The following is a 26,365-nucleotide window of genomic DNA, read 5'->3' as shown; positions in this document are numbered from 1 at the left end:
TACTAGGATAGTTTTGTTATTTTTTAATCTAATTTTCACGTTTTCAGAATTGTTCTAAATATTTTACTAGTTTATTCTATATTCTAGAAACCCCTCTGTCTAACTAACCATATATATATATTTAAATTTTGAAAGATAGACAAATAATCGTGGATTATAGTTTACTAAAATAAAATATAAATAAAGGTTCATGTAATCATAGAAAAAAGTAAAATTATATTTTGCTCTCAACTTTTTTTTTCATTTTAATGGCCAAAATGTAAATATACACTGAAGAGAAGCCGAAAGAAAATGACCAAGAACTACTACTTTCCTTTGTGCTTTCATTGATTCTTCATAGATGCCAATCTTATCATGTGATATGATACTGGCAAAAGGAAAAAAGAATATTAGAAATAAAAATACTAGCTCAAACTTTTTAAGAAATCCCTTATATTTTAGATTCTTATTTTCAAATCACCCAACCAAACTCATCTCCATTCTCATCCAAACTCTAACATCACAACATGTGCAACCGAAGAAATACCCACCCCAAAATCCTTTCCAAGAGTAAGTAATTTGTAGTCTTACTACACCCATGTTCACATGGTTTATGGCATAGTGTCTATATTACATCCCACTGCCCCAACAGGAATAGGCAGTTGAGCGAGAAGCTTTCGGTTTGAAGATCTCTTGCTTTTGAGCTAAAGGAGCTAAAAAGAAGCTTAATAGGGAGAAAATACATTTTATAACTGATGTGAACAAGATAATAACGTGAGAAGATAATAGAAATAACAATCAAATAAAACCATACAAAAACAAAAAAATTTAATTTTAAATTTCAAGGGAGAAGGAAAATTTCCCAAGTTGTGCATTTCGAGAGATGTGGAAGGGCCACGGGTTATGAGGTCTAATAATTTCATGCATGCAATAAAGTTATTTATGTTAAGCACCTCATTTACTGCCCAAAATCAAAGGACAAAACTTCCTCCGATACATCCAAAATCTCCTCCACTTCGACTTCTTTGGCTTCATATTCCTCTTCTTCATCACTGGCTTCACCATCCCGCAGCTTCTGCCGTAACAACTTCTCTTCTTCGTGCAATCTCTTCCATTCATTCACCCATTTGTCCCACTCATCCTTCAACATTCTTCGTCTCTCACGCTCCTGCTCACTCAATAGCATAGATACATCCTGATCTTCAGCCTCATACTTCTTGCTGTACTTCTTCAAATTCTTCGCTATCTCTTCCTCTTTTTCTGGACTCAAAAAGGATGGTGGCCTCGGCCGCCACGCAAACTGTTGCAAGCCATTAGAAAAATCAGTGCATTCAAAGATAATTCCATAGACTGTCATGTTCAAGAAACTAAATCTAACTTTTGCAAGCATATACACATTCATGAATGACCTGATGGTATAAACCTTCTCTATAGCAAGATTACAAATATACAGCCCAAATAATTAATAAATCTTCCAACTGAGTTAACATAAAGGATCATTACTAGCTTAATATACGTCAATCATTTTCAATAATTAAGAACACACATGAATTGCACATTATAATAGATAAGTTACCTGAAAGAAATGATCCTTCAAGATTCGATAGAGGAGTTTTCCATTAAAGGACCAAATGTTGAAACCATTTTCCATCTCATGGACTGAAGTTACAGCAGTTGCAACGTACCTGTATGGATGTAAACAAGACCAACTCAGCTGCTGTAACCACAATGCAAAGCACTCTGATGCAATCTAAGAAAAACGTGCATATAAGGATGATGCCTAAATTACCTTCCAGTAGGATCCCATTCAATATCAGTAGCCATGAAATGCTCTGCGGTAGCCATTGTCTCCAGCTCATCAACATTGTAGAATTCCAACTGTCCATTGAAACCTTTCAGACCAGCAAGAATAATGAATCGTCCTGCAGGCGACCAGAAAAGAGCATTGGCCTGCTTTCCTTTGAGAGTTGCAAGTTTCGACACTCGGCCACTGTTGTTTGTGCTTCGCATAGAGTAAAAGCTAACATCTGGCCTTGGGTTGTCACCATGAATAACTGCAAATCTGTGCCCCTTTGGCTCCCAAGCAAAGGCAATGATCTTGTCATTCTTATTCTCAAGCTCCAACACTTCAATGGGAATATCCCGCTCTTTTATGCGGAAAAGCTCAAACCCCGTGTATGTGCTTTTTTTTGTCTTTGTATATCTATCAACCTTGACGGCAAGATAATCCCCATTGCTTTGCCAGTACATTTTGCAATCGCTAACACTGAAAAGATTTTTCTGTCTCAACTCCTCCTTGCTGGGGATTTGGACAAGACTCACCTAGGAAACGAAAAAAGCTAATTGAAATTTTTTTTAATTCAAAGGTAAAAGAATAGTGACACAAGCAGCAGAGAACTCACCCTAGCAGGTTGGTTTCCACCACCTAGCTCAGGAACAAATAGTGCAATAATGGGATCTGTAGGAGACCAGCAAAAATCCATAACATTTTCAACCTTCAAAGACTTCTTGTCAATAAGGGAGAAAGTCTCTGTTTCATAGACTGAAATCACATTCTTTCCAATCCTGGCAAAGTATTTATCATCTTTACCACCACCCCACCTGCCAAAACAACAATTACATTTGTATCATCAGCAAGAAGAAAACATTCTGACCAACTTGACAAGCCGGTTCCGAGACAGAAAGGCATATCCATGATAGACATAAATACCTAAAAACAGGCCAAGATACCCCAGCAACACCACCAGTTCCTCCAATGGCAAAATCATCAGGACTTCCCTTGAAATCTCTCATCCCTTTTCCAGTTCTCACATCAAAAATATTGATCACAATCCTCTGAAAGAACATGTAATCAGCAATGAGCGAAAGTGTTAATCATGTCATCAATTCAAATAAAATCAAAGAATAAGAAGCGGAAAAGAACTTACATTTGCATCACGTGGATTGCTTGGTTCATGGCTGCTGTAAGTTACTAGATATTTCTCACCAGGAGAGAAATCAATTAACTTAACCTGCATTTAGTATATTAAAATTATAAGGCCAAAGGGGTGTTGGAAAGCACTGGCAGAAGGTTTGGAGTGATAAACAATAACAAACCTGTTGATGGGCAAAGCGCATCAAACGATTAAAGGTACCTGCTCCACCCCAAACTGCAGCACCCTGTCGATGAATTGTTGCTAGGTAGGTCCCCAATGAGGACCACTGCACAAAACTCTCAGTCCAGAACTGTAGCAGAAAAATACTTGATGAAACTGGGGTTAAGAACCCAAGAGCAAAGATCCCCAAATGCTATTAATATTATATACACATATATACCAACATCAACCAAACAGTCTAACCAGGAGAGAGTTATGAAAACACGGTTATCACTCGATACAGTCTCCAGGATACTTACTGTACGCTTGTAGACAGGCTCAGGCTTCAAATGCCTGGCATCATTCCAGAATACCTCAGTGTCAGAACCAGCACGAATAACAAACTGATCCCGTGCTTTTTCATCAGTTAGCCATTGTTGAAGATTTTCCTGAAATGTTCAGAAGTAAATATTATCATGCTTCCACAATAGCACCACTTGATATATAACCTCCCATAGTTCTTTTGTCCCACATAAATCCTAGTGTTCAGTTAACCATATTTCCCAAATAACCTTAACATTGATCGATAAATACGTCACAGAAAAACATATCACATGAAGCAGAGAAGATGCAAAATAATGTAAAATTGCAGAGAGTTTACCCCAGGAGTATATGGGTTAACTTCAGGAGGGGCCCACTCATCTGGGACTTTCATAAATCTGTCAAAGTCCTCAAACATATTAACGGTGAAAATATGTGCTCTATCCAGCTTGTACCCATCAGTCTTCTCTTTGGCAAGCTCAGCCTCCTACAATATGACTGAAATTAAATAAGATACTCGATTCAAAGATCATCACTACAGTATTACACACAAGACAACTGAGATTATACACAGTACACACGTACAACAAAAAGCCTGGACGCACAGCAGTGTGTAAAAACAACTATAGTAATAAAACATGTAGGAACAGAATGCCATCAAGGTACACATATTCTTGGATGAAAATGAAATGCATGTCTAGTGATAATCCAAAATATCACAATCAAACTATCATATGTAGTGCACGCTTTCTGAACGCTAGAAAGTTCATGTTTCAATAACACTCTAACAAGGTATACTTACCAATTACCACTAATGCTATGCGAAAATAGTACAAGTATCCAAAGACAATGAGAGATTAGGAATTTAGGAAATAGCCATAACAAGTTAAGTCGAATGAGCACATTCATTGATGGACATCAAACTGCCTCTATAGTATAGAGTATTCCACCTTTAAATGGGAGATAGGGTGATGGTAAAAGGGCGGTGTAGTGCACCATAACAATGTATGGACTGTGACAAAGATAGGAGACTTTCATGGTATCTTAAACAAGATTTATACTAAAAATATTATTTCTTCATAATATTATTGAACATATATTTCCGTATGATAAATATATGAAGTTTCAAAGGAAATTTAGAAGAAACAACACAAGAGTGCGTGAGATAATAAGAAAGTACCTGTGGAGTGCCGTACTCAATGAAGCAGTAACCTAAAGTTTTCTGCGTAGTACGGTCAACAGGCATCCATAGACCATCATCCTTAATTACTCCAATCTGTCCAAAAATTTTACGAACAACGCCTTCGAGCTTCTCGAACTTTTCCGGAGGAACAACCGGAAGATTGTCAACAACTATAATGTTTCCGAACCCAGAATCAAACTCTAGACTCTCCTCTTGCAGAACCTCTTCATCATCACTATACATAATTGCAGAAAAAATAAGGACTATGAGCCACGGAATGGAAAAACAGAAAATAAACTAAAAAACCACCATGCTTCTAATCAAATAAAAGCAGTTTAAAGCCCTGGAGGGCGCATAAAATGAGAATTAAGATAAAAATCTAAGCTTTAACCTAATGATTCCGAAATCCTCGCCAGGTGGGAGACGAATAGCGTCAAAATCAACTTGGGAGAGATCTATCCCAAGGCGACCAGCCGTTTCCTCGATCTCCTTCATCAGTACCACGTCCGCCATGACGAACTAACTAGCTCTGTCAGGGCAAGATTCGAGTGAATAGAAGATCTTCCACTGCGAGAATTTAAATTCACGTACCATAAGATATCTTGGTATCAAAGAAACAAAATTTATAAAAATATATTGAAAAAGAGAGGGAAAAGAACTGACAATTATGAAAAGAGTAGAGAGATGCCAGTGTTAAAGAGCAAAGCAAATCGGCGACGGCCAGATGCAGAATGATGCACCGAGAGGGCCGACTGAGGGTTCAACAGCTGAGAGTCCAGATGCGGTGGCAGTCTACGAGACGGTGTTAACGAGGAACGGCGAGCGGCGGGGTCGAAGTGTAAGTGGGCTGGTAACGGGTGGGAGGAGGTGGCTGATGGGGAAATAGGGTTTAGAGAAAGAGATGGATAAGAATAAATGGCTAAAGAAAATTAGAAGAAAAGGGAAAAAGAAGTTCAATTTTTTAAGCTTTGTTTTCAGTTTTTATTTAATTTTTTTACAACCCTCGTAATTATCTCTACTAAATTTTATAACAAAAATGGAAACAAAATTATTTATAATTCATAGAACAAATTTCAACATTCATTACTGTTAATTTTTTTATAAAAGTAAATATTTTATGAAAGGTTTTATTTTTATCATTTTTGAAATAAAAATATATAATTTTTGTTGTTAGTACTTCTTATTAAATAATTTGCTTTTTTACTTTTTTTTTAAGTAAAATTTTTAATTTTATTTTCTCAACTTGTTTTAAAAGTGACACACAATAAAAACACGGGTATCGAGAAAATATAATATATAGATAACATAAAGGTAAATTTTCAAACGTGGTAAATATTCAAAGGATATATAACAATTTAAGAAAACTACATGAAGCGTGATTATTTTTTCAAAACTTCATATTTGCTCTTACTAGTTCATAACGATTTTTCAATTCTCTCTTTTTCTTTCTGATTTATTCACTTTTTTTTCGAGTTACTCATGTCCTCTTTTAGATATTTTTCATCTTGTACATTCTCTCTTATTCCTAATCTTGGACAATATTTTTCATCTTGAATATTATTTCTCTTCTTCGCCATCTTCATTATCTTCGATAATCAAGATCATTTATATTCCTCTGTTAATATCGTTACAGTAAGTTTGTTTTCGATATAAGAATTCTAAATATCGCTTTTGTCGAGATTGTTTAGACATTATAAAATTTCGTTAAGAATTCTATATTTCCATATGAAGATCATTTTTGTTTTTGTTTACAGCTTTATTAAGATATCAACACCTTTAGTGTGTAGCATCATACCAGTGCCTCGAATCCCTCAGAACATGGTGAGACCGCTAATGCGATTTGACCCTGTGGCAAGGAGAAATCAACAACCTCCCTCATCGCTATTTGACCGTGTGGCAAGGAGAAATCAACAACCTCCCTCGTCACCACAACAACCACCACCACCACAATCGCTGCAGCCTGAAAAGGGGAATGTTCTTAATTTCATATTATCTTCTGTTGTAAATTTAATTTTACTTGTGTAAATTGTATTCTTTGTATTTATGTCATTTATAATACAATTACATATTTTGATGCAATTTTTATGTATGTAGTCTTTTTTTGTCGCAAGCCTAACTCTCGACGTTTTAGCACTTTAATTTCTCTTTGTGTTTCGATGATAACTTCAGTGAAATAAACGATGTGAAAAAAAAAATCATTTGTTATATATGCGTTTAACTTGTTAAGGAAACTTAACTTAGAAAACATTTCTATAGTTTATTAGGAGAGCAAGATTTACCTCAGACCTCTTTTGTAAGACTTTTCTGCGAATAATCTTATCATTCATTTTTAGCAATGAGGACATTGTTACACTTTAAATTGGGGGGTGTGTGAGGTCCAAGCTAAAGCTTTTGAAATTTTTTGAAAATTCTAGTGAGACGTTTAAAATAAGGTGTTTTAACAAAATTTAAAGCAAAGCCAAAAGTGTAAAATTTTCAAATTTTTGTCATTCTTTTATTTAATTGAAATAACAACTCCTATGTTATCTCCTCCAGTCAAAATAAGAAGCAAAGCTTCAAAAGTAAAAAGTTAGAGAGTTGGGTAATAAGATGCGATAAGAGTTATAGTTGAGAAGGGGAACGAAATCATAGAGTTCACTCAATGCCAAATGTCGAATAAATAAGTAAATAGAAAGCTTTTTTTTTTTTTTTTTTGCCAATTAAAAGGATTCAAAATTCTTTGGAAACTTTAGCAATTTTTTAAGCTTGAAAATAAGATTCTCGTAGGAAATGAAAAAGAGTATTTTGAGTATTAAGTTTGTCGCATTTTGAACTTAGAAATGTCTTCATAGTGAGAAGTACGCAATGAGAGTAGTATACTAAGCTGAGGTCATTACTTCTAAAATAATTAATGATTTTCCTATCAAAATAAAAGAAAACACTAAATCTTTTAATAAAACTTCAAATTCTATTTATAAATGATAAATAAAGTATATAGAAATAAAAGTAGAAAATAAATCCTAGTTTGGCCCTATCTATCTTTTAAAGAAAAATATTATAAAAGTAACTCACAAGTTCTATAAGTTTTAAATAAAATACTATAAGTCAAAATAACTTTCCTCGGTGGCCAACCACAGTCACTTCTTGTCATTCGCCAACTTTCCTCTATCTTTGTCTGAAAAATTTAACATAGAAAGAGTGAGTATAAACATATACTCAGTAAGAGACCCACTACTAATCCAACTAGGTGTTTATTACTTTTATGTTAAGGTTCTGTAAGGAAGTACCTCATAACTATCGTGCTTCTGAACGAACGCTATCTAGTGATTCTGAAGGAACACACCTGGTCTTCAGTAATCTCGAAGGAACACCTAAGAGAAACTGGTCTTTGGTGACCCGAAAGAACGCCTAAGAGAATCGTGCTGAAAGTGACCCCGTCGAATCACTCAAAAGTTAGCCACACAAGCATAAATATGTGGTAAGGGACACTCATATGGGTACGATCCTAACCGACAAAATTAACATAACACCATAACCTATAACATGTATAAATATCATATCTCAATCATAACATATCTCAATCATAACATATCTCTATCAATTTGTAAACACATAACTTTACATGTATGATTAAAGTAGAGTACCTACATTCTTTGAATTTTATGTTTAAATTCAAGAAAGATGAATGATGAAGGTGAGAAGATAAATGATGAATACACCAAATATACATAAGCAAGGTCACCAAAATTAAAACACTTACCGTACTTGAATGAAATTCTAAGTACCTCAAAACTATAGAGAAGATTCTAGTGGATCTTTTCAAAGCCAATTTTTACACAATCTCCAAAGTGGTGAGACTCGTGCTGATAACGTGTTATAAAACAAGAATAAAGAGGCTAAATAAGAACCCGAAACAACACACAAAAGAAAATGAAGAAGAGAGGAAGTAGATAACAATTTAACTCAATTGTGATGTGTTTTATAAATGCACCGCATACCTCTATTTACCTCTATTTATAGGACATTTCATGGTATGAGTTACATATGAAATTCAATGGTATGAATGTTACGGACCATAAAGTGACGCTTGAATGAACCAAACCCAAGAGAGAGGTGAAAATGAATAATTTTTCCATCGTCTGTAAAGTTTCTCTTCCTCTTCTTCGATCAGTTATTAAGTGAAAGTTTGAGCTCTTAGTGAAGAATTAGATCTCATTTCTCATCTCCTCTACTTGTAATATCATTTCTATTCTTTTGTATTGTTACATTTCAATGTAATGTATTTGTTCATATTGTACATTGGCTAAGGCCTGTATTATTTAGTACATTGCATATTTTTATACCTTTCAATCCATCATTTCTTTACTATTCACCTGTTAATGTGTTATTTGTAGTTTATGATCTATGATAGATTCTTGATAAGAATCCTAGCTATAATTCTTATTGCATTAGTTGAGTTATTTTCAACACCTGACCAGTGTATATCACCAACTAATTGAGAGGGTAAGTAGTAAGGATATGACTAATGCCCGCAAGGAGGAGTTTGGAGACAAATTTCACCTTGGCAAGATATCCATCATTTGTGTCTCAAAAGGAGAAGAAGTGTGGGTGTTTGGCGCCGAGAGGTTGTCACCCTTAAAAGAGAAGCTATATAAGTCTTGTAAGAAAACTCTTCTAGATATATACCTTACTTAACCTAGCTTAGTCATTTGCATCCCAAGAGGCGAGCAAGTGTGGCGTTTAAAGACACCGAGAGGTTCTCGCCTTAATCATAAGCTAGTAACTAAGTTATATCGCATCAATGCTTTCTTCTTGCTTAATCGCCTAGTAATGCATAAACATTCTAATTTCACTCCTTTCTTTATATACAATCTAGTTTGCATCTCCATCTTAATTCTCTTTTACAAATTCTCTAGTGTAGATAAGTAGATATAATTAAACTTACACTCATAATGTATAGGTGATTCTTTTATACTGTCCAACTGAAGAGTGAACCCTAGAACTATGGTTTTGATATCAATTCCCTATGTTCAACCTTGGATTACCCAGGAAACCTATTGTTTCTCTTACACTTGGACAAACAATAGGAAAACGTGTACTTGATGAGAACTTGGTACTACTCCGCCACCTCAAAAAGTATGCCTTCTTCGTTGTGCTTTCTACGGACTCAAACAGGCTCCTCGAGCTTGGTTTGCAACATTTAGCTCCACTATTACTCAACTTGGGTTCACCTCCAGTTCCCACGATTCGACCTTATTTACTCGCCAGACAACTGGTGGTCTTGTTCTTCTTCTTTTATATGTTGATGACTTGATTATTACAGGTGACGATCCACAAGCCATATCTGAATTACAATATTATCTGGTCGAACACTTTGAGATGAAGGACTTAGGAACCCTCAACTATTTTCTTGGCCTTGAAATTTCATCCTCAGCAAATGCATGGCTACTACTTATCTCAAGTCAAATATACTCTTACCTCCTAAATCGATCTAGTATTACTAATTCTGCCACATCATCAACGCCTCTAGATCCAAATGTACAACTCACTCCTTTTGATGGCGTTCCTCTTGAAGATCCCACCTTGTATTGACAACTTGTTGGCAGTCTAATTTACTTAACTGGGACCCGTCCTGATATTGCATATGTCGTGCACATTGTTAGTCAATTTATGGCTGCTCCTCGCACTATTCACTTTACTGTTGTTCTTCGAATTCTTCGCTATATTAAAGGCACGTTGGGTCATGGTCTACAGTTCTCCTCAAAATCCTCTCTGGTTCTATCTGGATTCTCTGATGCTGATTGGGCCGGGGATCCTACTGATAAAAGATCCACCACTGGTTATTGCTTCTATTTAGGTGATGCTCTTATCTCCTGGCGCAGCAAGAAACAATCTGTTGTTTCCCGTTCCAGCACAAAATCTGAATATCGTGCTCTAGCTAGCTGATGCTACTTCTGAATTATTATGGCTTCGTTGGCTTCTTACTGATATGAGAGCCCCACAGACATCACCCACTATTCTTCATTGTGATAACTGCAGTGCTATTCAAATTGCACACAATGATGTTTTTCATGAACGTACAAAACATATTGAGAATGATTGTCATTTTGTTCGCCATCATCTTTAGAGCAACACTCTCCATCTCCAATCCATCTCCACCAGTGATCAACCTGCTGATATCTTCACCAAAGCTCTCCATTCTCCTCGTTTCACTCAGTTACTTCCCAAACTGAAGGTGGTCTCAACTCTACCAACTTGAGTTTGAGGGAGGGTATTGTCGTAATTAACACAATCAAGCTACATTTTTTGTGTATAATATCTTGTATTTATTTGTGTATAATTGCTCATGTAATTATGGATTCAATTGACAAGAAAGTATCAACATTCAATAAAAAAATCCAATGTATGGATGAGGACTTTTTTTTTCTTGCTTTTGCCAAATATACCCAACCACTAATAGGATTTTCATTTATACTTTCACGGTAATTTTGTCTTTAAACATAAACATTCTCTAATTAATTTTTATTTTAGTAAAGTTAATTCTAATTGAGTGGAAGAGCAAACACTACTAGAAAAAAAAAAGATTTTCCAAAGCGAACAAAATAGTTTTTTCTTCTTCTTTTAATTCATAATTTAGAATTAGGAAGAAACACACTAGAAAAAAAAAAAAAGACTCTCTTGCCATTTGTGATTTTAAATAAGTGACCATTTTTTAAAAAGTAAAAAAAAAAGAGTGATTTTAAAGATTAAAGCCAAAAGGTGGAGGTTGACTTTCTTGATGTTTTTAAATGTACTTTTCCTAAGTTTTGCAAATGTCAAATAATATCTATATTTTCTTATTCAAAACATCATTTTTTTTATTGATATATATTAAATTTTTTACTTTTTAAAAAATGTCAAGACTGGCTGAATTTTTGGAAAATTTTTAGTTGAAAATTTTTAAAACACTAGTAAACAACACCTGCACGCACAAAAAATCACACACGAATATAAACTATAGGTTTAGCTTAACTTTATAAAATTGGAATATGCATTTCAATATTTTCATATTTATATCCTTTTTATATTCACATCGTAATGAGTGGAAAATGGATTTATTCAGTAAAGAGACAATTATCTATCTTTCGATTGTATCTTTGAATTCGATTTGTTTGTACCATTCAAATTTCATTTCTTAACATATTGAGCTTACACGTTGCAAACTTAATCATCTAATCTATCTATCTATATATATATATATCCAAATAAAGTGGAAGATAGAAAGGTTGTTAGTTGTGTAAAAACATATAACATTATATAATATCAGTTATGGAAGATGAAAAAAATTATATTATGACACAAATAACATAGAGCATTAACTAATATTAGTTATGGAATAATTTTTTTTTTTTTTAATAGAGAGATGAAAAGTTAAGGAAGTTTAACTTCTATTTTATTGAATGTGAAAATGATTGCAAACATTAAATCTATGTAAATGATAAAATTGCTAATAAATCAAGACAAAAAAAAAATTATAATGAAAGGGTAAATCATCCATATAAGTGTGAAATCATAGTTTTTTTTAATAATTTTGTAGGTAACAAATTAAAGAAAAGATTTTAATATTTTTTGCTTTACACATTTTATTATCTTTATTTATACTTAATAAATTTAAGCAATATTTACATTGTTTTAACAAAACTAAAGGATAAGTCACTCAACCATTTCATTAATAAAATAACTTTTTTAAAAAAACTAAATAAAGAACAAAATATGAGAAAGATTCTCATGGTTACATTAAAAAAGAATTATCAATATTACATGATTTAAACACAAAGAACATAGATATATGTATATGTCAACCACAGAGTTTGTGGTTTGAGTTTCTCTGACTTATGTTGTGTACTAAAAGAAATCTATAAATAAATGAATAAACACAAACATATTTCTATATTAAAAAAATAGACAACAAAATTAAAAAAGATAGAAGAGAATAGAAAAGCATGGCTTGATTTTTCTCTCACCCTTAACACTTTGTTCCGACTTGTGAACCTGAACGAAAAAAAAAAGAGATATATATTTATAAACAAGATTTAAAAAAGAAAGAATTTAAAAGGTTTCATGGGATACGAAAAGTAATACTTGAGAGATAGAAGATTAAGGAAGAGGTGAATGTGAATAAATTTGGATAAATTTAAATGACGTAATTAATTGGATTAAAAAAATTTAAAATTTAAGAAAATTTATAATAAGGATATGAAAAGTTAAAAAAATCATTCAATTAAAGCAATTATTAAAAGTTATAATGAAAATGACAATTAATGGTGTGTTTGGATTAATTTTTGAAGTGTTTAAGTTTAAAAATAATTTATTTTAAGATAACTTGAAGTGTTTTGTATTGATTTAAAATAACTTTTAAAAAACGTGATTATGAAATAAATAATTTTAGATGAAATACATGAGTGCATGGTTGTTTTTTGTTTTTTTTTTTTTTAATACTTTGAATATTTTTTCCATTTGTAATTTATATACATTTAAATATAGAGATTTGCAAATGTTCATCTCTCAGCCAAATCTACTTCATCTTATCATCTGTAAAAGAAATAAGTAGGACATCATTGACGAACATGATCAGTCATGTTCATAAAATGAAGATGAATGAGGAATGTGATCGAACTGCACACCTTATTGTCTAGTTGATATTATATTATCTTGGAAAAATCATTGTTCTTATTTATATTTTGTCGTTGTTAGAAATCAATTATTTGTTTTATGGTTATGTATTTATATTTCAAGATATTTGTACTTCTAATAATCGAATTGTCCAAAAAAATAAAATTAACGTCCCGTTTTAAGTAACTAAAAATTTAATAATTTCAAAGCACCCTACGATTAATTTTAAAATATATTTATGAAAAATGATTCAAAATGTGTATTTCTTCATGGAATTAGTTCATAATATTTAATAGCCTTTATGATAATTTGACCTAAATATAAACATGGTTAGTATAGTAAACTCATTTTATAAAAAAAGATTTTAAAAATATGTATTCTTAAGAAAAAAACATTTTGTTTCCTAGGTAATCCAAACGCACCCTAAATCTATGAATGATAAAATTGTTACTAAACCAAAACTAAAAAATGTTATAATAAAAAGGTAACAGGACTACAAAATTTATCCACTGCCATTATATGCTGGAGATAAAATATCATTTTATATATACTATAAATAAACAGTATCTACGTTTACTTCGATTGGAAACGTAAACAATACAAGAAAAATATAAATGATTTGTCAACGTGAGCTTAACCAACTGACAATTATTACAATAACTTTGAAAAAAAATATATAAATAATTTTTTAATATTAAAAATGTAAATATTTTTATATTAAAATTTCAGAAAATTTAAAAGAAAAGAGCCAATTTTCATTCCCAAAAACCTCAAGAAAATTGTTGGAATGATAACGAAACCTTGCCGTGATCGAATGACAATTTCCCAATCCCCCAGTTATTGGACGAGTTTCTGAATTTTCAATGGGCAGTCGGAGGAAGAAGAAGCGTACTGCGGGTTCAGAAGACCCTTCTTCATCATCACCCTCTTCCTCCGATGACTCCGACAGCTCCTCTATGCGGTCTCGCCGCCATTACCGCAGTGACAGTTCTAGAAGGGAGAAGGACAAGGAACGAGAGTCGAGGATTAGAGATAGGGAGAGGAAGAGGAAAGATAGGAACAGGGAGAGAGATAGGAAGAGGAGAAAGAAAAAATTGAGAAGGGAGAGTAAGAGAAAGAAGGATGATTATGGATCTGAAAGTGATAACGAGTCATCCCATTCAGGGAATTCTGTTAATACCAAATCTGATAGACGGAAGGTGAAGATTAAGGAGCCTGAAGTGATTCTACGTCAGCTGCTGAAGGACTTTCCTGATATTGGGAATGACTTAAAACAGGTTCTTGCCCTGAATCCTTGTGGTATTTGTTGGGTTCATTTTGTTCTGGATTCTGATAATGTTTCTCATTTGTTATTGTTGTGTATATTTGTTGAATCTTTGAATTCTAGTTGGAAGGGTAGTTTCATTAGAGTTGATGGCTTTTTGTCAGGGGGTTTGAAACTGAGAAATGTGTACTAATACAAGAGAAGGAGATAAGACAACCCTACAAGACAAGTGGACAAAAACAACTCTCAATTGCCAAAATATGTTTGCAGAGAAATAATACCAAGTTTTTTTCTGTTTCTTTTTCTTTTTAAATGGAAACAACACTTCTCATTATGAAATGAAAAAAAAATGTTGCTAAAAAAGAATACCAAGTTAGGGAAAGAGTTTCCAAAACCTGTCAATGGTCGATTTGAAACTTGTAGGGGGGTGGGTATTGCTAAAAACGAATACTAAGTTAGGGAAGGAGTTTTCAGAAACCGCTCAATGGTCGTCTTGAAACTTTTAAGCTGAGAGGTTGTTGATGTGAATCAAGTGATATATTCTCTTGCCCTCCTCTTCCTCATCTGTACCTTTTTCTTTTAATAGATATTAGTTTTGTATTATAGATATATTTTTTCTTTTTGGAACTTATTGTGCAATAAAGTCATCTGGTGTTTTGGAACCAATGATGTTAATGATCATTATGCTTATAGGGTATACAATCAAGTACTTTGTTGTGATGAATTAAGTATGTTCTATTGCCAAATGTTTTATTTGATTGCTTGTTCATCTAACACTCTTGATACAACTTACAGGCAAATATTTTTTGTTTATCCTGTGACACTTTTGTGGTTGATATTTGTTTTCTTGATCTTCTTTTACAAATAGTATCTTCTGACTGAGAATAATTGATGATAGACAAGCCTTAGGAAACTAACATATAACTATTGTTATTCTGACTACAACATTTTTACATTGCATTTAGTAATTGTTTTTAATTTTCCTCATCTTTTTTTATGAGAGACTTTTCCTTATCTTATTCATTAATAGCTTCTCAAGATGATTGATGATGGACAAGCGGTTGATATTAGCGGAATTTCTGTAAAGTGTTTGACCAAACGTTTGAAGACGTTGTTTGTTTCATTAAATCTTGAAGAATCTCAAGAAAGGGTATTCTTACTACCGTCCAGTGTTCGTCCCACTTTGGAAGTTATTGGACCACTTATTGAGATGCATATGGATCAAAAGAGCAAACCGGTTGACGATGCTATAACTTTGGATGATAAATCGTCACCGCCTTTGAATATGGAAGCCACACAAGCAAGAGAGGACAACATGTCAGAATTGGCATACCCAGATGGTGAAGCCAGTGGTCCTAAAAGAAGGTAACTGATTTCTCCATATAATTATTTATAGCCTGAAGCCTTGAAATATGGCTTTGAAACTCGACTGGAAGCATAAAACTGGATCATTAATCAACAAGTTCTCAACATTTACATTTTTGAAGTATTACACTTGTTAGCTTTTTACGTGCCTGCTATGCGTTCTATAGTAAATGTCCACTCTAGAAAGGCTAAACAAGGAAATTGACTGAAAGTTAGGGAGTGAAACGTGTTTTGCCCTTTTAGTAGTTTTAGACCAAGAGGTGAGGTATGTGTTATCTTTGGATTTGTGGTGCCTTTTTGAAAGATAACAATCCTCTTGAAGAGGCAGCTATTCACCAAAATTTCTTAGAAGCACAAGTGCTTAACACCAACAGTTTAAGAGCTTCACGTTTCCATTTCTTCTTTTGATATCCCCACAAAAGGATTGGTGAACGGTTTCTTTCACGTGATTAAAGTTCTCAAGATTTGTGAGGAACACCCATTATCGGTTATCCCAACTTTCACATGGGTCTGAACTTGGTTTTCAATCATCTTTTTGATATTACGTAATAACCTAATAACATAGTATAAACAACATAATGTTGGACTCTTGGAGTTGGTACATGGTTCTTGACTTGGTAACATGGTGCCAAATCATCTTGGAAGTAACTTGATAGCTCACGTTGTTAAGGTATTGCTTTGAAATTTTTGATTTTATATTGTTGCTGTCTTTTCATATTTTGCTTCAGGATGCTTGGCCCTGAAATGCCATCAGCTGAGCTGCTTGCTGCTGCAGCAAAACTAACCGAAGCACAAACTGAGCTTAGGTATTTCATTAAATGTTATGAATATGTATTTAATCATGTAATCTTTAGATCAAAAACTTTGAACAGACATATCTGTGAAACGACTTATTTCCATCTTTTCAATATTTCCAGGGAAGTTGAATTGGAGGAAGACGATGAGCTTTTTGTCGGGCCTCCACCACCTGCTATGGTTGCAGAAGCTGAAACAGCTAATGAGGCGGAGCGGTTTGAAGAGGTTTGCTTTACTTTGACTTGTTGTAATATTTGCTAAACTAAGTTTGGTGGTGGAAACAATTCAATCTCTCATGAATCATGACTAAATCTCAAATTTCCAATATTTATGGTAAAGGAGAATATGCCATTTGTTGAATTGCTTTTCAACTCCCTCCTCAGGAGTAGTTAAAGCTGTCACTTCATTGTATTGATTTCTGATGGGAAGAGTAGTCAAGTTTATTTTATCTCCAATTTGCTGCAAGATGGATACACTGTGATTGGAGTCCTTTCCTCTTAAGTAGTTCTTGGACATCCATTTTTTATTGGACTTGTTTTTTCTTGTATTTCCTTGTTATTCTTTCATTTTCTCAAGGAATTCTCAGTTTCTTACAATGAAAGAAAAAAAAAGAATAAATTGCTATGAGAATTATTATACAAAAGCATCTCGTATGAAGTTAAAATCTAATTTCAAAATGATCAAAGTAACCATTACGTTAGTATATGGTTTGATGCACAACCATTTTATGAAAAATGGTACACTTTTAACTAATAATATTTTCATCTCAGGTTTCAAGAATTATGGATGTTGAGGGAGATAGTCCATATGACATCTTGGGATTGAACCGAAACCTTTCCATTGAAAATATTAAGAAGAGGTATGATTGAGATTTTTATAATATGCAGCGTTCCATTGTCCAAAAAAATATTGGTACTTAGCTCTCGAAACTTACACATTTCATATTAACTAGATTATGATGAACTACTGTAGATTATGTGCAAGGCTTTTATATATGAATCTATGATTGCAATATTGTAGGAGATTTGATTAGAATTATGAATTTACTCCCCAATGCTGATCATTTTAAATGGCACTTTAGTAATTTCTGGTGCATTTTTTTTCAGGTACTGGAAAATGTCACTTTTGGTGCATCCAGACAAATGCTCTCATCCTCATGCCAACCAAGCTTTTATTAGATTGAATAATGCTTTCAAGGAATTACAGGATCCTGATAAGGTAATTCTTTTCCCATCAATTGATGTGAACTTGATTTTGATAACGAGAGATCTTTTAGTTGTGCCATCTCTTCTATTGGTTGAAACCAATATCTAGCTTGTTTTTGCTCTTTTATTTCCTTATTAAATAAGAGCTTGTTATGATGAAAGATCTCTAGAGATACAAAATTTTTATACATGAAAGATTCATGGTACATTTTGAGGGCGCAACAATCTCCAACATGACGTAAAAGAAATAAGCCCCAAAAGGTTAAAAATAAATAAATAAACAAAAAACAGGATGTACAAAAAAAACTTAAAGTATCTCGCCAGAATTGAAGTTTTGAGTTACATTTGAGCTTCTTGGTGGCGTTGTGGAATTTAGTTTGGAACTTGAGTAGCTTATGATTGATTGACACATTTATTCATGCATGCTTTAGTCTTCTAGCACTAAGAGTTCTATGCCTATCTTCATTGCTTTATGATTAATTGGAGTCTATCTCTTGCTTTTATTGTAAAATTTTCTTTGTTTTCTTGTCCATTTTTTACTTCTGGAATTTAGATTATAGCAGCTTGTCAATTCAAACTGGTTTAGAAAGATAATTGACATTTTCATATTCTTTATATGAATATGAACAAGGCATGTTTGATAACGTTCCCACTTTTTTTTTCTTTTCATTTTCTTAGAAACAAACTTGTTTGATAACTCATCCCGTTTGTTATTTAAGAAACGTTTTTAAAATTGAGGTTGAATTTTAGGAACTATAAAATGTAGTTTCTACTCTTTCGTTTCTATTTCATGCTTATATCTAAGTTTCTACCATTAGCCAAATGGTATTTGTGCTATGCTGGTCATGGTTTGCGCCTGCTGTAACAGGTTGATGACTTTGTTCTAGGTAAATTCTAGGAGAACATCTTTTGTTTTTATTTTTTATTTATGAGCTTTATTGTAATATACTATTTTAATTTTTGAATTTTAAAATATCCAAGATATACTTTATAGGTTCTTTTAGTTTTAAAATTCAAATTGTCAATAGGAATATCTATATATTATTTTTAATTTGTATATAAATGTTTTCAACATGTATATCGATAATATTATTTTCAATTTTCAATTTTGTATTTTAATTTTGCAATGAATAACTTTTTTTTTTTTTAAAAAAAAATGAGAAACATATAATTATAATTTTGTATGTGTTGGAATTCTTTCCTTTTTTCTAGGCATTTTCCTGGTTAGAATCATAGAATAATTATGGAAAGATTATGGGAATGTTTTCCTTATTTTCCTAAATCTTTTCCTTTTTTATTCCATTGTATACTCTATTTATTCTCCCTTGTACCTATTGTTTTATTCATTAGAAAATAATAACAACAAACAATCGTGGTTTTTCTCCCGATACTCGGGTTTCCACGTAAATTGGTGTGTCCTTTCAATAGTATGAAATTTCAAAATGGCAAGTAATGCTAAGGGATTACAGAATGCTATTCCATTGTGAAACAAGTGATGTAAGGTTGTAATTGCAAAATAAAGGAGTAAATTTAGACCAAGAAAGCAAAGTATACAAAAGAGATAAAAAATTGAGTAAATTCTGTCTTCTGTTTAAGTTGAATGAATCAAGTGCCAAATAAAACATTAATCAAATTTTGACAACATTTTGAGGTTGAAAACAATTGGGTTGTTGTTTTAAATTTTGCATTAGAACTTATTTGTATTAGATCATGTAAACTTTTGATATAAATGCATTAATATATTTTTTATATAATTTAGTACCATTATATTACTAAATTATATTAAAACTATAAAACAAGGGAAGAAGTGAAAAAAAGAATATACTTAAAACGAGAAACGAGAAACAACAAATAGTTATCAAACAAGTTTTATTTTTGTTTTTTCTTTCCCAAGGGATCTGAAAATAAGAATAGTTACGGATCCTGTTGACAAAATGGAAACAAGAAACCAGAAGCAGGAAACGGGATATGTTATAAAAGCGGGCCCTAAATGATCTTACAAATATATCTCGTTCACTAAATGCACAATTGATATGTAATGAAGGGCTACCGAATGTAACAAATGAAAAATGCTTCATAAAAGGATGTAGGCGAAACCTGATTCTTTCAATTTCAATGTCTCTGGACATTACATTGGTACTCTTAAGAAGAAACACTTAAAGGTCGAATTGACAAAGGAACATGTTTACCATTCAATACAAAGAAACTCCATAGCTAATTGCATCTACATGACTTGAAAAAAGTGGAAAAACCAGCTTCTTACATGTGATGTTTCAATTTTGCAGCGGAAGGCACTGGATGACAAAATTAAATTTAAGGAGGAACAGGAACAATTTAAAGTATGGATCTTGATTCAAGTTCTACGTCCCTGTATAAGTGCAAGGGTCAATTTTGAATCAATGTTTTTACTTGTACAGGTGGAATTAAGAGGGATGCGTGAGGCTGCAAAATGGAGAAAATCACAAGGTTAGATGATCGATGTCTATTCATGAGGTCTATGTTCTCTTTTTACATTGATGGAATTCTACTTCGTTTTACTCTTCTTTTCTCCTATTTCTAGATGGTTGGATTTTTTTAATGCGAAACATTAACTTTTAATCAGCCAGAAAATAAGGGTAAAACTGAATCATCTTTTTTTCTTTTTTTTTTTGAAAAGGAGATAAGCTTCTTTATTATTAATAAACTCAAAGTATTAGAGAGTTATTCATTGAGAATAATAGAGAAGAAAACCTAATCATCTTAAGCAATGCAGTGTGGAATACAAATTCAGGTGTGTGAGGGGAGTGATGTGTTTAATATGAACACCAGTGTTAGTTTCTAACCTCGTTTGGGTCTAAGTGATCTTCTCTTTTTGGCTATTTGTCCTATTGTCCATGAAAGTGAGGGAGGGATTTTGGGAAACTGGAAAAAAAGGTACACAAAGGTGTTAGAATTAGTGGGCTTGGTCCAAGGAAGGATTTACCTTAATTTCCTTTCCCTTTTTATCATAAACTTGTTGTCAATTTATTTTTTCCTTTGTATCTTTTGTTAATATGAGAAATTAATATGAAAGTCAGATCGTAGTTTTTCTTCCAATACTCGAGTTTCCACGTAACTCGGTGTCTATTTTCTTTACTGCTTTTAACATGGTATTGGAGCGAGGTAAAGATGAAACCCTAGACACGATTATAGATGAAACCCAAGCAGAAATAGATGAGACAGTTGTCGTCGCTGCCGTCAAGATCAACGTCGTTGTCGCCGCCATGGGAAAGTTGCTCCACTAATTTTAGAAGCAGTCGGTGACCACGATGGGCTCATGCTCGGCATCAGCTGCGTAGCCTAGTGGAGGAAACAACTGCAAGCACCTCAGCTGTCTGCCCATGTGCCATCGTTCAACTCCTCCGCCGTTCACTCGACCTACTCCCACATGTTTTCTCAAGTCCAGCCGCAGTACCCATACGGTCAGCTGCACATCCACGCGTAGTCGTGGTTCTTGGTTCACAGACTGCGATCTTTTCATGCGTTGTTGCCCTTTGATTTTCTACATCCATGGTATCGGGATTGATCAACTCCATAATCAACCAGGGTTTAAAGTTGGTGAATCTTTGGCACAATCCAAACCAACCGACTAGCCAATGTATTCCAAGAATTCGGTAACTTCGCTCCCAACTTTGTCCTCAAATTATATAACTAGTTCTTTGACACCATCTATAGGTGTCTTTCCAAGGGAGAAGCTGAATGGCCAGAACTACTTCTCTTTGTCTCAATCAGTAAAAATGTTTCTTGAGGGACGTCACCAATTTTGTTTTGACAGGGGAGACTCTTCGTCCCCCACACGGCGATGCCCAAGAACATCTTTGGAGAGGAGAGGACTCTTTTATTTGGTCCATGTTGATTAATAGTATGGAACCACAAATTGGCAAACCTTTGCTTTATGCAGGAACTGTGAAGGATCTATGGGACACTACTCAGAAACTCTATTCGAAGCGTCATAACGCCTTTCTTCTATATACACTGAGAAAATAAGTCCATGATTGCAAGCAAGGAACTCTATATGTAACCTCCTACTTCAATAAACTCTTTCTACTCTGGCAAGAGATGAATATGTGCAGAGAGACAGTGTGGGATACTCTAAATGATGTCATACAGTATGCTAGACTTGAAGAAGCGGGTCAAATTTATGACTTCTTTGCAGGTCTCAATCCTAAGTTTGACATTGTTTGTGGTTGTATACTTGGCCAAAGACTCCTTTCCTCCTTAATGGAAGTGTGTTATGAATTCCTTGAAGAAGACAGTATGAATGCCATGAGTCTTCATACTATTCCTGACTCTGCTGCCTTCAGTGCTAGATCCTCGACCTATGACAGTGAAAAGAACAACGGAAAACCGATCCCTATTTGTGAGCATTGCAAGAAACAGTAGCACACTAAAGATTAATGTTGGAAACTTCATGGTCGTCCTCTAGAGTTAACAAATGTTCCTCAAATGATTAACATAATTCAAGATGTGCTGGAATCTCAAATTATAGTGAATATTCATGGGGTCGACGTTTCGGCCACCACAAACTGAATATGGGGACGAATGCGAAATCTAATGGGGCGGCGAAGGACTCCACATAACTGACAACGTCACACGAAATTTAATTCAACAATTACGAATTTAGAGCATTCACATGACAAAAAAGGAAAATCACCTATTGTTTCCTTAGTAACCGAGCCGGCTTACTCACATTCCCCTGATTCTTCGCCATTTGAACTTTCAACAGATTTTCCTAATCTGGTGGAAAATAATTCTTCTTGTGACACACTTCCCTCCCATACACTCACATTGGCCTTTCCTAATATCCTTCTGGCTCCATACGATCAGAACCCGACTGACGAAGAACAAGGGTCAGGTAGTACTATGAGCGTAAGAAGAAAATGAGTGAAGGTTGGGAGTGGGTTTCATTCAGTTGTGTTCAGAGTATTCAAGATCCGTTCTTCAGTATCTTTCCTCAGATCAAGGCCGTTGGCTAGGCCTTTCACGCGATTAACTGGGATAAACTTAGGCATCTGATTACAGTAAAAGGATAAAGACAAAAAGAAGCACTTGTTTTAGCCTCAGATCTCATTATCCCATCGATGAAACCCCTAGAACTGCAGGTCGAAAGGAAAGGGCCTTAGGCAACTCTTAAAAATTAGCCACAAACATTCTTCGACTCGGAAGCCTACCTTACCAGCCCCATCTCTCCAAAAGACGATTTTGTCCCTCATACGTTGGAATCATACGTTGGAAGAGGCTGTTTTGGGGAAAATCTCGAAGAATAGGATCTCCCAATTATGCTAATCCAGTTAATTAGCATCTCTTTAATGAATTGGATTGCATCCCCAACAATTCAGTTCAACATGATAAAACTAAACACGTGGAGAATGATCGACACTTCATTAAAGAAAGATCGGACAATGGTAGCATATGCAATCCTTAAATCCCCTCGAGCCAACAGGTTGTTGATGCTCTCACCAAGGGGCTTCTTAGACAAAGCTTTGACTCATGTGTTAGCAAGTTGGGTCTCATTGATATCTACATCCCAACTTGAGGGGGAGTGTTTGAATTAGTGGGCTTGGTTCAAGGAAGGATTTACCCTAATTTGCTTTCCTTTTTTATCATAAGTTTGTTGTCTATTTATTTTCTCCTTTGTATCTTTTGTTAATTTGAGAAACTAATAAGAAAGTCATATCGTGGTTTTTCTCCCGGTACTCAGGTTTCCATGTAACTCAGTGTCTATTTCTTTATTACTTTTAACAAAAGGAAGTAGAGATTATAGTTTTCTTTGTGAGGATGGAGATGGGTTTGGATGGAACTTTAACTCTTATGTTGTTTTGGACGAGGATGGGGAATGACATCGAACCTAGACCTACTACCATCCTTGAAATTTTAATTACATTCTTGGATGTTTGGGGCGCCAAGTTGGTTGTTATAGTATGTGGGTTATGATAGTTTATAGGTTAAAATAGTTTGTGTTCTGGGTACATATTATTTTAGTTTGGGTAGGAAATAGTAAACACTACGGAAAAGAGAGATTTGAAATAGTAATTCTACAATTAATTGTGGGCAGTAATAGTTGGAAACACCAACTATTATAACTAGAGTGCCAAAGATGGGTGAGCTATAATAGCCTACTCCACCTACTTGTTATTGGGCCAATACACCCCTTTGTATTTGAAAAAACTTTAACAAATGCTACTATATTGAATATCACAGTCCAATGAACTGTTCAATAAAACAGTGACCAATTTTTGCAGCTATTCATGAAAAACATACTGTTTTGTGAATTAGAGTTTGCTTTCGGTTCGTGCATTTTTGCTGTGGATGAATGTTGCCATTGGTAATTGGTGCAGTTTTGGGGGGCTGCAATCAGTGAAACCATGTCTTTACTTCATCCTGTCAGTGAAACTTTTTCTTTCTCTGCAGGAATATCTATGGAGGGTGATGAAGAACTCCTTGCCAACATGGATGATGAAGTTACAGCAGAACCCAAAAGAGATGAATGGATGACCAACCTACCTCCTGAAAGAAAGGTAATGTATTTTTTTTCCCATATTGGTGTTAATTCTCTTTTGCATCTTCTGCTTATACTGTCTCGGATTATTTACACTTTTCTCAAGTCATGTCTCATCGTCTCTGTTTCATACATATATACACGCACTGAGAGAGTGAGAGAATTGCTAACTATACTGTTCGTAATATCTCAGGAAAATTGTGATTTCTTATTAGATGTTTCAAATTTTTGAAAAAGTTTGCAGAGCTGCCGCATTTCATTCAATTATCCTTCCTATATTTTCATTAAAATGGGAAATAAGATTAAGGTTATTGTCTTGGAAAAATGAAAATAGAGGAAAGTAACATGATTGTTATCTTGTTCATTTTATTCTACCTTTAGCATTTGACGGTTTAAAACTGTCCTTTAAGGGTAGAAGAACGAATGGAACCTTAATAGTTCGGCATTTGTTACGATGTCTTATAATTTTGACACCAAAGTAACATGATTGTTCTCTCACTTTCTACCTGATGTTTAACCTGAACACTCTTAAAATATAGCTATGAAGCTTGCATCTTGAACTTTTTGCTCTCTTCCAGCCTGGCATGACTATGCAGTCTTCTAGATTCAGCAAGAGCTCCAAGGAAAGTCGTGGTGATACAAGTGTTTGGACTGACACGCCTTCTGACAGAGCTCAAAAAGCAAAGATGAGGTGCACACTCTTTACCATGTAGAGTCAAAAGTTTAAATTCAATTCTCATTCTTAACATCATAATACAAAATATTGTTCATTCAATCTTTCGTCTAACAGTTACTTGGAAGCATACAATGAAGCTGCTGCACTTGCTTCCAACGAAGAAGCAAAGAAATACAGTGCAGAGTCAGCTTTAGTAGATAAATATAATCAAGAGAAACGCTCGAAATCACTTGTAGAGAAGCACCGAGAAGGGGTGAAAAGCCGTGGAAAGAAAAAATTGAAGCAGGTGGTGGAGAAAGAAGACGAATGGGTGGGGAAACATCCATGGAAGCCTTGGGATCGTGAGAAGGACTTGACTGCTGGTAGGAAGAGCATAAATTTTGATCCTGAGAACATGGCTCAGGGCTTAGGTTCAAGGTTTTCCTCAGGAAGCTACCAAAGGAATTTTCTTTAGAAAACTGAATGTTAGAATTATTTGTATTTGCAATATGGGATAATTGTGGATAGGAACTTTCTTTACAAATCATTCTCTAGTCATCTTCTGTCACACAAATCTGTAACTATGTTGTATTATATTTCCTTTTTCATAAGTTTTAATTGCAATATAATTTATATTACAAGTTGAACTAGTGTATTCTAGTTTTGTTTTCATGATATGAATTTAAAATATGTGATCTTCAATCTTCATAAAGTGTTGCATGGCATTTTTTTTATTTTGCCGTTTATTTTGTCATCAAATTTTAATTTAAGGTCAAGATAATTCTTAATGGTCATAAATTAAAATAAATTAGTTTCTTTTTAACATGCAGACTATATAACAAAATATGGTTGGTCAAAATTATGTTTTCAAACCGCGTAGTAGTGGTCTATAAATTGTGACTTTATAGTTAACTTTCAATCTTTAAAATTGTTTCAAAACGATCTTATTAGCTTCTAAGTTAAAATGAAGACAAATAAAATAAAGGTTAATGGTGGCAAGTAAACAAATTTTAATCACATTTAGGTAACGAGTAGAGGAGAAAAGTTCTAATTAAAATTGTAGGAAAAATCATACTGTGGAAAAGTTAGAGCAAGGAGTTGTCTAAGAGAGAAGACTTCGTGAGAGGAATTACTGGGGTGACCTTACAAAAATGTTGTTCCTTCCAAATCTTTTAAATTGATTGAATGAACAACACGACGTAAATATAAATCTATAACAATACATAACCTAACTTTTATGAATATATTATACTTTGATATCACGTGGGCCTAGCAATAAAGTAGACTCTTTAAATAAAACTAGTCTCAAAGTTGCATGGTACATTTAGACTTTCTAAGCACATCACAATCAGAAGCAACGAACTATTTTAAGGGGA

The 26,365-nt window shown here is 33.9% G+C and overlaps 2 protein-coding genes across 3 annotated transcripts; one reads left to right on the top strand and one right to left on the bottom strand.

Annotated features, from left to right (window-relative positions):
- Positions 1-708: 708 nt before the first annotated feature.
- LOC101213144 (eukaryotic translation initiation factor 3 subunit B) lies at positions 709-5,481 on the bottom strand. Of its 2 annotated transcripts, XM_004150344.3 has the most exons (12): positions 5,221-5,481; positions 4,949-5,124; positions 4,555-4,792; positions 3,715-3,861; positions 3,374-3,502; positions 3,076-3,204; positions 2,907-2,990; positions 2,690-2,814; positions 2,382-2,580; positions 1,769-2,301; positions 1,556-1,664; positions 709-1,279 (listed from the first exon to the last, which is right to left on the bottom strand). In XM_004150344.3, the coding sequence occupies exons 2-12, from the start codon at positions 5,068-5,070 to the stop codon at positions 938-940; spliced, it is 2,157 nt and encodes a 718-aa protein (XP_004150392.3). In that variant the 5' UTR covers positions 5,071-5,124; positions 5,221-5,481; the 3' UTR covers positions 709-937. The 2 variants fall into 2 exon arrangements, with proteins under 2 accessions (XP_004150392.3, XP_031744773.1); XM_031888913.1 differs by lacking the exons at positions 4,949-5,124; positions 5,221-5,481 and having other exon boundaries at positions 3,715-3,872; positions 4,555-4,693.
- An 8,451-nt stretch (positions 5,482-13,932) lies between these two features.
- Positions 13,933-25,644, top strand: LOC101213388. Its single transcript, XM_004150345.3, has 11 exons — positions 13,933-14,465; positions 15,483-15,817; positions 16,546-16,623; positions 16,735-16,837; positions 17,383-17,471; positions 17,719-17,830; positions 20,103-20,156; positions 20,235-20,283; positions 24,247-24,353; positions 24,913-25,025; positions 25,125-25,644. Exons 1-11 carry the CDS (start codon positions 14,052-14,054, stop codon positions 25,462-25,464), a joined length of 1,794 nt encoding a protein of 597 aa, XP_004150393.1. The 5' UTR covers positions 13,933-14,051; the 3' UTR covers positions 25,465-25,644.
- Positions 25,645-26,365: the final 721 nt, after the last annotated feature.

Source organism: Cucumis sativus, chromosome 7 (assembly GCF_000004075.3).
Source record: "Cucumis sativus cultivar 9930 chromosome 7, Cucumber_9930_V3, whole genome shotgun sequence".
NCBI classification, from domain to species: Eukaryota; Viridiplantae; Streptophyta; class Magnoliopsida; order Cucurbitales; family Cucurbitaceae; genus Cucumis; species Cucumis sativus.
This window is presented reverse-complemented; position numbering and strand designations above follow the sequence as displayed.

Bases quoted from the DNA above. Each gene is read 5' to 3' on its own strand.
- LOC101213144 (XM_004150344.3), bottom strand. From the start codon at position 5,070: ATGGCGGACGTGGTACTGATGAAGGAGATCGAGGAAACGGCTGGTCGC. The intron at 2,815-2,906 runs GTAAGTTCTTTT...ATGTTCTTTCAG, and splicing joins GCAATCCACGTGATGCAAAT to AGGATTGTGATCAATATTTT. The intron at 1,665-1,768 runs GTAATTTAGGCA...ACATCCATACAG, and splicing joins GAATGGGATCCTACTGGAAG to GTACGTTGCAACTGCTGTAA.
- LOC101213388 (XM_004150345.3), top strand. From the start codon at position 14,052: ATGGGCAGTCGGAGGAAGAAGAAGCGTACTGCGGGTTCAGAAGACCCT. The intron at 16,838-17,382 runs GTTTGCTTTACT...TTTTCATCTCAG, and splicing joins AGGCGGAGCGGTTTGAAGAG to GTTTCAAGAATTATGGATGT. The intron at 17,472-17,718 runs GTATGATTGAGA...ATTTTTTTTCAG, and splicing joins ATTGAAAATATTAAGAAGAG to GTACTGGAAAATGTCACTTT.